The following is a 12,170-nucleotide window of genomic DNA, read 5'->3' as shown; positions in this document are numbered from 1 at the left end:
TTTGTTATTGGATATGGCATTGGCATTAATAGACTTATATTAAACATCAATGAAAACCAAGGTTGAATTTCAGTGGTTCTTGCATAACTTATGCAAGATCCTAGTTGACAAAAGAAAAATGCACAAGGAATAAAAGGTCATATTAAAATGGATAATGTGAGAACTGTACGAAATATCTACATGCAATTCTCTAGAAATTTGTAGGATTGGGAACTGGGGAACAGGAACAGAACTGGAAACAAAAAGCACTGGAGGAAGATTACTCCTGATAGGTAAGGCAAGTGCTGTCTCAGTATGAAACCTGTAGTAAAGGTTTAGTAATCATAACATACTGGCTTGATTAAAAGATATGAAATTAAATAGAATTAGGTATCACCATCAAGTATTTCCTTTTTTGACTTGTGTTCCAGGTTTACTCAGCTATATGACTGATCTGTGGAGTAATCTTTTTAGAGACTAAACGTTCAAGAAAACAGAGTTATGCTGGCAAATAACAAAATAAAAAGAACTACATTAAAGGCATCAACAAGGGTCTCAAAATTACAAGGAAGGGTGACAGATAAAACACATATGGGTCCTTATATGAAAGAGTGCTACACATGTTGTGTGGTTAAAAACACACATTCTACTTGCAAAGTTACTGAATTGAAACAGCAATTTCATGCTGTTTGAATAATTTTGATATAAATTTAAATATAAATAAAATGGACAAAAAGTGACTTTGGTATATTAACAACTGAACATATTGACAGGAAAAAGAAAGCATTGTGGGTCAACTGAAAGAATTCAAATGTGCTAATCACAAAAACTGAATATTTAGTGTTTCAGTATGGAATGTGTAGGAATAGTAACATCTGTTCCATATTAGGGCAAAACTGAAACAAAGTGAAGTTGAGATAGTTATGAGGACAGGCTTAACAACTAAATATGGCTTTTTTTACTTAATGATATTGGCAGTGGTATTTCAAGTGAATTCCAAAATTAAACACTAAAAGCAATTGCGATGATTTTTTTCAAATAGATATCTTATATATCACATCATCTTACTGTACAATGAACATTCTCTCAACACATTTTTCCTTTATCCAAGATAAGATAATAATGTAATTTTAACTGAAAATTAATAGGATGAGATGAGGTAATAATTAAAGGAGCTGTTTAAAGAAAATATGGTTCTTTGTAATTATAATACTAGATGCCAGCATATTTCGTCACAAATATAAAGCTTATAACAACCTGAAACTGAACCCAAACCTGAAAATATTTGTAATTTTTATAAATAAAAAAACTCAAGAAACACAGACCAAAGACAGTGAAAGATTTTACTTTAGTATTCAGACTCCAAGGAGGAACTCAGTCTCAGAAAGCATTAGCAGTCAAGTCAAACCGTTTGGGCAACATGAACGCAAAGAGCAGTTGAATAAAAAATAATAAGTTGAGAATCATATGCAAAGAGAAGGAAGCACACATATCATTTTCAAATGTGTAGACAGGGCAATTTGATTTTCTAAATCTACCCAGAAAAGATCAAACATTGTAAGACTTAAGCAACCAGTGCATCCATATTTATAAATAGAAGGTACATATGTGTATGAGTTGGGTTTCATAATATTTTCCCATAAATTACTATTCCTGGACAGATATATCACTGAATTTTACATGCAAACTAAATAGAGGTAAAAATTTGTTGGATATCATAATATTTCCCTAGTTAATACTTACTGCTGTACAGATATCTCAAAAATTTAAATGCAAACTGGGTAGAGGTAACAATTTAATTATGAGAAATCACACAGTAACAGCATTCATCCTACTGGGACTGACAAATGACCCACAACTGAAAGCTCTGATCTTCATCTTTCTCTTTCTCACCTATGTGCTGAGTATGACTGGGAACCTCACAATCATTTTCCTCACCTTTATAGATTCACACCTAAAGACTGCTATGTACTTTTTCTTACAAAATTTCTCCTTCCTAGAAATTTCATTTACAACTGCTTGCATTCCCAGATACTTATACAACATATCAACAGGTGACAAGACAATTACGTATAACAACTGTATCATACAAATATTTTGTACTGATCTTTTTGGTGTGACAGAATTTTTTCTGCTGGCCATCATGTCCTATGACCGATATGTAGCCATCTGCAAACCCCTGCACTATATCACCATCATGAGCAGCAGGATCTGTACAAGACTTATCCTCTGTTGCTGGGCAGCTGGCTTGTTTGTGATCCTGCCACCACTTAGCCTGGGCCTCAATCTGGAATTCTGTGACTCTGTTATTGACCATTTTGTCTGTGATGCATACCCTCTCCTAAAGATCTCATGCACAGAAACATGGCTCATAGAGCAGATAGTGATAGTTTGTGCAGTGTTGACATTTATCATGACTCTTGTGTGTGTAGTTCTTTCCTATGTGTACATAATCAAGACCATTCTAAGATTCCCTTCTGCCCAGCAGAGGAAAAAGGCCTTTTCTACCTGTTCTTCCCACATGATTGTGGTCTCTATAACCTATGGCAGCTGCATCTTCATCTACATCAAACCTTCAGCAAAGGACTCAGTGGCTATCAACAAGGGTGTGATGGTTCTCACCACTTCCATTGCTCCCATGTTGAACCCATTCATTTATACCTTGAGGAACAAGCAAGTCAGACAAGCCCTCAATGACTCTGTTAAAAGAATTGCACTGTTCTTCAAGAAGTAGGAAATTTTACTACTATAGAGAGATGACTTTTTATTGAAAATATGTCATCCATAAATTGTACTTTAAAATTTTTATCTTTAACTTAACTGGGAAACTTCATCATATTTAAATGTCTCTAGAATTTCTTCACATGAAACACTTTCAGGAAATAAAACTTTGCCTTCACATTAAAAAATGTTAAAACATCAGGCAATGATGTAGCAGTATCAGTGAATAAATGTGTTTATTATCTATTCTAACTTCAGCTTTCATAAGGAACTTGACAAGTTCTATTTATTTCTTGGTACACTAACAGAATTGGTTCTAGAACACTCACAAGCATGCTAAAATATTTGTATGCATATGTGCCTTATATTAGATGTCTCTGTATATCTATGTACATTCTCTTGGATACTTTACATTATCTCCAGATTAACAAAAGTGCTGAACACAAGTTAATTTCTATGTAAATAGCCATAATGTTTGGGGAATTATGAGAACAAACTGAGCACTATATATGCAAATTTTATTCAAATGTCCCCCCACCTTTTAGTTGACTACTGAATAACCAATAGTTATCGAAGGACCACTAGTATTTTATTAGTAAATCTAAAAAATAAACTGAGAAAAAAGAATGGGTTTAGAACAAGTAGATTTAAAATTACAAGTAATATTAAATCTTGATTTAATAATATTGTTAATGCTTTAACAATTACACTATAATGAAAATGATTAGTCTATAATCCTATTGTAAAATTTGCAGTAAGTACAAATTATTCTTAGTCTTGTTTTAAATATAAAATATAATGCCTTATTAAACAATCTCTACCATAAAGATATCCTAAAGTATAACTTAAGAAAACTATAAATGCCTCATAGAAATATTGATTCATTTGTGAAAACTAAAAGAGAGAGGGGGAGAGATAAAGAGCAAGAGAGTGAGGAAGAGAGAGAGAGAGAGAGAGAGAGAGAGAAGAAAGAGAGAGGGAGGGAGAGAAGAGAGAGAGAAAGGGAGGGAGGAAGTAAGAAAGAGAGAGAGAGAGAGAGAGAGAGAGAGAAAGAAAGAAAGAAAGAAAGAAAGAAAGAAAGAAAGAAAGAAAGAAAGAAAGAAAAAAAGAAAGAGTTTTTTAATTGTGGGTTGGGGAGATGGATTGACAGTTAAGAGTACACAGGTTCACACAGGTTGTGATGCAGACAACTAATTTATAGCTTAGCATTCCGAAGTCTCTTATCCCCTGCTACTTGACCAATTCTGTGTCTGTTTATTGCCACCAACTGAAGAGATTTTTTCTATAACAATTGATTGTTGCATTACACTTTGAGTACAATTATTCACTGACAGTCAGCTTAATACAATGCCAAACCACAAGGAGCCTCTAGTCATAGTTTGGCCCCTATAACAGCAGTAAACTATCTTATCTGATAGTTTAAGGATCCACTGCTTAAGATGGAACCCATGCCCGACACAGTCCAAGTAGCCAAAATCCTGGGACCAGAAGGGCCATGGACAAAGGGAAAAGCCAAATACTATTTTTCTCCTTGATTATTGTACCAATGTAATGGCTCATAACAAAAGTTTGCTAGATCAGTGTTCTGCTCATCCATCATTAAATATGTTTCTTCCTGTAGTAGATGGGAACAAATACAGAGACCCACAACTGAGCAATGTGCAGAGAGTGAGAGACATTGGAATACTTATTCCTAAGTAGGAGGACAAACCACTTCCTTAAGTACTTAGAGATCCCCAAAATTAGGAGTCAGAAAGACTACAAAATCCAGGGGGGATGGAAGACACAAAAGAAACAATGCCTTCCAGACTCTGCAGGCTAACATACATATGAACTCACAGACATAGTGAAACATACACAGGGACTGCACACAGCTAAGCCAAATGGGTTCCCTGCACTGAGAGTGGGAAGCAGACAGTCTCTATTCCTAGCAAAGAAGTTATCTCCAATAGACAACTACTCACAAAAGAAAAATTGGTTTTCTACAATAGGGTCTTGTTGAGTATACAAATCACACTTCAGTGCTTGGCCCATGTGTAGGAGCACCGTAAAATGAACTCAGAGGGTATTTGAGGGTATATTTTGTCTCATCATTCTTTTCTTGGATTTTTTTTGTTTCACTGCTATTTTGTTTAAACATTACAATTCCCAATTGTTTTATGTGTGAGTATGTGAGAGAGTTGTGTGTGTGTGTGTGTGTGTGTGTGTGTGTGTGTGTGTGTGTGTGAGAGAGAGAGAGAGAGAGAGAGAGAGAGTGAGTGAAAGTATGTGTCTGTATTATACCTTTGTATTTTCTTGTTTGTTTGGTAGTTTGTTTTTGAAACAAAGAGAAAAAGATGGCCTAGGTAGGACAGATGGGGAGACAGGGGGTATCTAGGAGGAGGGAAGAGAAACTGTGATCAAAATATGTTGTATGGAAAAATCTATTGTCATTAAAAACTAAAAGAAGTATGCAGGCTTAGCATTAGGAAGGCTAAATATAAAACCACAAATAGGCCTTTGATGGGATTTCTGGTGTTGGGTGAGTTGCCTACATTTTTAATCTTCAGTTTCTTGTTTAAAATGGAATTACAATTTCCAGAGAATTTTTGAATAATCCAATATAATTATATTAAAAATTGTTCTTTATATGTATGTCCAAACATACATATATGTATGTATGTAAGACTCCAAAATTAGCTCATTTCTTTCATATTCTTTTTTGGAAAAGGATATTTACAATAGATGTAGTTTTAAAATATACCATTTATTCAAATATTTGTGAGTTTTTATTTTAAACCTCAGTTGGACTTTGAAAATTTTTGTTACTATTCATAAATGAAGCATTGTAGTTCAGAAAATTGTATAATATTTATTAATTGATGTAGCTAGCAAATGTCAAATATAATCTTAGATCACTTATGAAGAAATGTATTCTTAAACACAGTCCTACATACATCATATTTGAAATTAAACACAGTCCTACATAGCCTGTATTTGAATAAACACAGAAAGAGTAATTTCTTCCTTTTAATCAGTACAAAATAGGTTGAAACAAAATATACAATTTAATGTAATTTCAATATATCATTTTAAATATAGCTTGATATAATTTACTTAATGATTAAAGGTGAGTTATTAATTTTAAAATATACCTTTGAAACTAAGAATTCAAATAGAGACATGGGTGGATCATGTCACTCTCAGAAAACAGTGGTTATTAAGTGAAAATTGCCCTACAAGATACCAAATGTCTCCTGTGATTTATTGGCAAGGTTGAGGCCCAAGGTCTGCAAAACTACACAGGCTATTACACAGACTATTTCAGGATTCCAGTTCTGAAAACACTGCACACCTTGAATGCAGGAAATAGAGAAAACAATCCCAAGACACCTAGAGAATTTTCTCTTTGCTAAAAGCTTTCATAGTGCTGAAAAGTTCCATATAGTCTGCAAGGGAAGGAAGCCATCAATGATCTTACCCAACACTAGACACTGCATACTGTGATACTGTCCTGCTACACAAGATGTGTCTACTTGTGCAATAGTGGCAAGACTGTCCAGGATAACAAAACACTCTACAACTGTAACTGAGAACTTCTCTCCGGGATAGAATTCTATATTTTGTGCTGATATAACGGTCAAAAGTCCATGGATAAGGAAGTCATAGGTACAAGTAATTTGAAATGGTAATGTTATCAAATTCTTTCTACATGATTTTGTTTATACCCAGAGACCTGCTGCTCTCACTTTTTATCAACATAGTTTTTTTTTTTTTGTAAGTGAGTTGCAGTCACTGTAAAGATACATAACTGGTCAATGTACAGAGGTACTAGTACTCAGCCAGAAATTGGACATCTATTTTAGTCACACTCCACCAAGCATAAGGGAACCCCAAGAAAGAGGAGGCAGAAAGAATGTAAGAATAAGAAGGTGGAAGGCATGCTATGAATACCAATGCTGTAAGTGACATGTCTACCACACTCATGGGGTCACAGGAGCTGTGGTGACCTGCATAAGACCTATACAAGATCAAATCAATCAAAGTCCCAGCACAGAGAAGGCAGATGGTCTCCAGATTCCACCCCTCAAAAGGAGTTACTGGTAGTGTATACCTGGTGGAAGAGAGATTCATTGTTTTCTAAGGATGTGGCCACTGGTAAGTTCCCCATGCTCCAGAAGGTGGCCTCACATCCATGAACATATGGGCAGCACTAAGTGGCTTATGAACAAACAAACAGTAAAAAGGCATGAGGTTGTGAGGGAATGAGTTGGAAAGAAGAAAACAGAAAGTAGATAATTTTTATTATATACATGTATTAAATTCTCAAATATGAAAAATTCAAGTTAAGTGATTAAATAATGAATCAATGCTGGTATTATCTTCCACTATCTTATATATGATATCATATATATATATATATATATATATATATATATATATATATATATATATATATATGTATGTATATATATACATACATATATATATATATATATATATATTCAAATTTTTCGTGGTTAAGAGTGTTTGCTGAAATCTTGACCATGAGGAAGAGAGTTTGGATATCAGTAGCCACATAAAGTCTGAGCATATCCCATCCTTACTTATAACCCAAGAACTGAAAAGAACAGAAAAAAAGTGGAAAATGAAATAAGGGAGCACAACAAAACTAGTTAGGCTTTGTTGATGCTGGGCCTAGTTCAACTCCAGGTTCATTGACAGATACTGCCCCAAAAGAACAAGGCAATAGTGACAGACGGAAATACCCAATACTTTCATCTGCTCTCTACACATTCACTTTCACACATATGTACCTAAACTCCTACACTTGCACACCACCCCAATTAAACACAAAAAGGAATAGCCATGATAGGATATACACACAACCTAAAGGAATATAAAACATGATACAAATTTTTATCTCAATTAGAAAGGGAAGATTAAGAAATGGTGCCCAATGAAACAGAGAAGAAAATAATTAAAAATGTATAACACCATGTGTAAATGAATTATATCATTAGCATCTTATTTATGGAGATAAACATAGTGAATAAAATAAGTTCATATTTTGCACTGTGATTGATTATCAAATGTTTCATAACCCTGATCCCCAAATCTCCAGGGTAGAATGGTCCAATGAAGATGAAATGTTAAACAAAAATTACAAAAATTTTTTAAAAACTTTTATTTTTTATTTTTTTAATTTTGTATTATATATTTCTTTACTCATATTTCAAAGGTTATCCCCCTTCCTGGTTTCCTGTCCATAAGCCCCCATTCCCTCCCCTCCCCACCTCCCATAAAGGTATTCCCCCTATACATCCCCCATATTCCCCTACACTGGGGGTCCAATTATGTCAAGACCAAGGGCTTTCTCTTCCACTGGTGCCCCAACAAGGCTATTCTCTGCTACATATGCAGTTGGAGCCCTGGGTCAGTCCATGTATAGTCTTTCAGTAGTAGTTTAGTCCCTGGAAGCTCTGGTTGGTTGGCATTGTTGTTTCTATGGGGTTGCAAGCTCCTTCAACTCTTTCAACACTTCCTCTAATTCCCCACAAGGGAGTCCTATTCTCAGATTGGTGGTTTGCTGCTAGCACTGACCTCTGGATTGGACATGCTCTGGATGTGTCTCTCAGGAGAGATCTATATTCAGTCCCTTTCCGCATACATTTTTTAGCTACATCAATCTTATCTAGTTTTGGTGGCTGTATGTATACATAGGCCACATGTGTATCAGGCTCTGAATGGCCATTCCTTGAGTCGCTGCTCTAAACTTTGCTTCCATATGCCCTCCTATGAATACTTTTCCCCCTTTTAAGAAGGAGTGGGAGCATCTGCATTTTGGTCATCTTTCTTCTTGAGCTTCCTGAGGTCTGTAGATTGCATCTTGAGTAATTTGAGCTTTTTGGCTAATATCCACTTACCAATGAGTGCATACCAAGTATGTTTTTCTGCGATTGAGTATCCTCACTCAGAATGATGTTTTCTAGTTCATTCCATTTGCCTATGAATTTCATGAAGTCACTGTTTTTGATAGCTGAGTAGTACTCCATTGTGTAGGTGTACCACATTTTTTGAATTCATTCCTCTGTTGAAGGGCATCTGGGTTCCTTTCAGCTTCTGGATATTATGAATAAGGCTGCTATGAACATAGTGGAGCATGGGTCTTTGTTGTATGTTGGAGCATCTTCTGGGTATATGCCCAAGAGGGGTATAGATGGGTCCACAGGTAGTGTAATGTTCAATTTTCTGAGGAACCTCCAGACTGATTTCCAGAGTGGTTGTACCAGTTTGTAATCCCACCAACAATGGAGGGGTGTTCCTCATTCCCCACATCCTTGCCAGCATCTACTGTCACCTGAGTTTTTATCTTAGCTATTTTGACTGGTGTGAGGAAGAATCTCATGGTTGTTTTGATTTGCATTTCCCTAATGACTAAAGATGTTGAACATTTCTTTAGGTGCTTTTTGGCCTTCGATAATCCTCAGCTGAGAATTTTTTGTTTAGCAATGTACCCCATTTTTAATAGGGTGATTTGGCTCTTTGGAGTCTACCTTTTTGAGTTCTTGGTATATTTTAGGTATTAGCCCTCTATGAGACATAGGATTGGTAAAGATCTTTTCCCAATCTTTTGGTTGATGTTTTGTCCTAATGACAGTGTCTTTTGCTTTACAAAAGCTGTGCAGTTTATGTGGTCCCATTTGTTGGTTCTTGATCTTACAGCATAAGCCATTGGTGTTTTGTTCAGGAAATTTTCCCCATTGCCCATGTGTTCCAAATTCTTCCCCCACTTTTTCTTCTATTAGAGTGTATCTGGTTTGAAGTGGAGGTCCTTGATCCACTTGGACTTAAACTTTGTACAGGGATAATAAGAAAGGATGGATTTATATTCTCCTACATTCTGACCTCAAGTTGAACCAGCACCATTTGTTGAAAATGCTATCTTTCTTCCATTGGATGGTTTTAGCTCCTTTGTCAAAGATCAAGTACCTGTAGGTGTGTGGGTTCATTTCTGGGGCCTCAATTCTGTTCCACTGATCTACCTGCCTGTCTCTGTATCAATACCATACAGTTTTTTATGACTATTGCTCTGTAATACTGCTTGAAGTCAGGGATGGTGATTCCCCCAAAGTTGTTTTATTGTTAAGTATAGTTTTGGCTCTCCTGGGTTTTTTGTTATTCCAAATGAATTTGTAAATCGCTCTTTCTATCTCTATTAAGAATAAAGTAGGAATTTTTGATGGGGATTGCATTGAATCTGTAGATTGCTTTTGGCAAAATGGCCATCTTTTCTATATTAATACTCCCAGTCCATGCACATGGAAGATCTTTCCATATTCTGAGATCTTCTTCAGTTTCTTTTTTCAGAGATTTGAAGTTCTTGTCATACAGATCTTTCATTTGTTTGGTTAAAGTCACACCAAGATATTTTATGTTATTTGGGACTATTGTGAAGGATGTCATTTCCTTAATATCTTTCTCAGCCTGTTTATCCTTTGAGTAGAGAAAGGCTACTGATTTGTTTGAGTTAATTTTATGCCCCGACACTTTGCTGAAATTGTTTATCAGGATAAGTAGTTCTCTGGTGGAACTTTTGGGGTTGCTTAAGTACACTATCATATCATCCGCAAATAGTGACATTTTGGTTTCTGCCCTTCCAATTTGTATTCCTTTCACCTCCTTTCGCTGTCTGATTGCTCTGGCTAGGATTTCAAGTGCTATATTGAATAAGTAGGGAGAGGGTGAACAGCCTTGTGTAATCCCTAATTTTAGTGGGATTACTTCAAGTTTCTCTCCATTTATTTTGATGTTATATTTTGATGTTATATAGTTTGCTGTATATTGCTTTTACGGTGTTTAGATATGGGCCTTGAATTACTGAGCTTTTGAGGACTTTTATCATGAAGAGGTGTTGAATTTTGTCAAATGCTTTCTTACCATCTAATGAAATGACCATGTCCTTCTTGTCTTTGAGTTTGTTTATATAGTAGATTACATTGATGGATTTTGTATATTAATCAATACCTGTATCCCTGGGATGAAGCCTACTTGATCATGATGGACGGTCATTTTCATGTGTTCTTGGATTCAGTGTGCAAGAATTTTATTGAGTGTTTTTGTGTCAATATTCATGAGGGAAATTGGTCTGAAGTTCTCTTTCTTTGTTGGATCTTTGTGTAGTTTTGGCATGAGTAATTGTGGTTTCATAGAAGGAATTTGGTAGTGCTCCATCTGTTTCAGTTTTTTGGAATAGTTTGGACAGTATTGGTATGAGATCTTCTATAAGGGTCTGGTAGAATTCTGTACAGAACCCATCTGGACCTGTGCTCTTTTTCGTTGGGAGACTTTTAATAACTGCTTCTATTTCTTTAGGAATAATGGGGTTGTTTAGATGATTTATTTGTTCCTGATTTTACTTTGGTACCTGGTACCAAAAGTATCTGTCTAGAAAATTGTCTATTTCCTTCAGATTTTCAAATATTGTTGAATATAGGGTTTTGTAGTAGGATCTGATGATTTTTTTAATTTCTTCAAATTTGATTGTTATATCTCCTTTTTCATCTCTGATTTTCTCAATTTGGATACACTCTCTGTGTCCTCTGGTTAGTCTGGCTAAGGGTTTATCTATCTTGTTGATTTTCTCAAATAACCAGCCCCTGGTTTTGTTGATTCTTTGTACAGTCCTTTTTGTTTCTACTTGGTTGGTTTCAGCTCTGATTTTGATTATTTACTGCCTTCTGCTCCTCTTGAGTTTGTTTATTTCTTTTTGTTCTAGAGCTTTAAGGTGTGCTGTCAAACTGCTGACATATGCTCTCTTTTGTTTTGTTTTTGTTTGTTTGTTTGTTTGTTTGTTTGGTTTTTTGGCACTCAAATCAGTTTTCCTCTTAGTACTGCGTTCATTGTGTCCCATAAATTTTCGAATGTTGTATTTTCATTTTCATTAAATTCTAAGAAGTCTTTAATTTCTTTCTTTATTTCTTCCTTGACCAAGTTGGCATTGAATAGACCATTGTTCAACTTCCATTTATATGTAGGCTTTCTGACATTATTGTTGTTATTGAAGGCCAGTCAATGTGCATGGTGATCAGATAGGATTAATAGGATTCTTTCTATCTTCTTGTATCTGTTCAGCCCAGTTTTGTGACCGATTATATGGTCAATTTTGGAGAAGGTTCCATGAGGTGCAGAGAAGAAGGTATATCCTTTTGTTTTAGGATGGAATGTTCTATAAATATCTGTTAAATCCATGTGGTTCATAACTTGTTTTTTTTTTTAACTTGAGTATTTCTTATATACATTTCGAGTGTTATTCCCTTTCCCGGTATCCGGGCAAACATCCCCCTCCCCCCTCCCCTTCCTTATGGGTGTTCCGCTCCCAACCCTCCCCCCATTGCCGCCCTCCCCCCACCAGTCTAGTTCACTGGTGGATCAGTCTTAGCAGGACCAAGGGCTTCCCCTTCCACTGGTGCTCTTACTAGGATATTCAT

The 12,170-nt window shown here is 35.6% G+C and overlaps 1 protein-coding gene across 1 annotated transcript; it reads left to right on the top strand.

Moving 5' to 3' along the window:
• Positions 1-1,780: 1,780 nt before the first annotated feature.
• Positions 1,781-2,713, top strand: Olr920 (olfactory receptor 920). Its single transcript, NM_001001356.1, has one exon. It carries the CDS (start codon positions 1,781-1,783, stop codon positions 2,711-2,713), a length of 933 nt encoding a protein of 310 aa, NP_001001356.1.
• Positions 2,714-12,170: the final 9,457 nt, after the last annotated feature.

Source organism: Rattus norvegicus, chromosome 7 (genome assembly GCF_036323735.1).
Source record: "Rattus norvegicus strain BN/NHsdMcwi chromosome 7, GRCr8, whole genome shotgun sequence".
NCBI classification, from domain to species: Eukaryota; Metazoa; Chordata; class Mammalia; order Rodentia; family Muridae; genus Rattus; species Rattus norvegicus.
This window is presented reverse-complemented; position numbering and strand designations above follow the sequence as displayed.

Excerpts from the sequence above, each read along its gene's own strand:
- Olr920 (NM_001001356.1), top strand. The coding sequence starts at position 1,781 with ATGAGAAATCACACAGTAACAGCATTCATCCTACTGGGACTGACAAAT.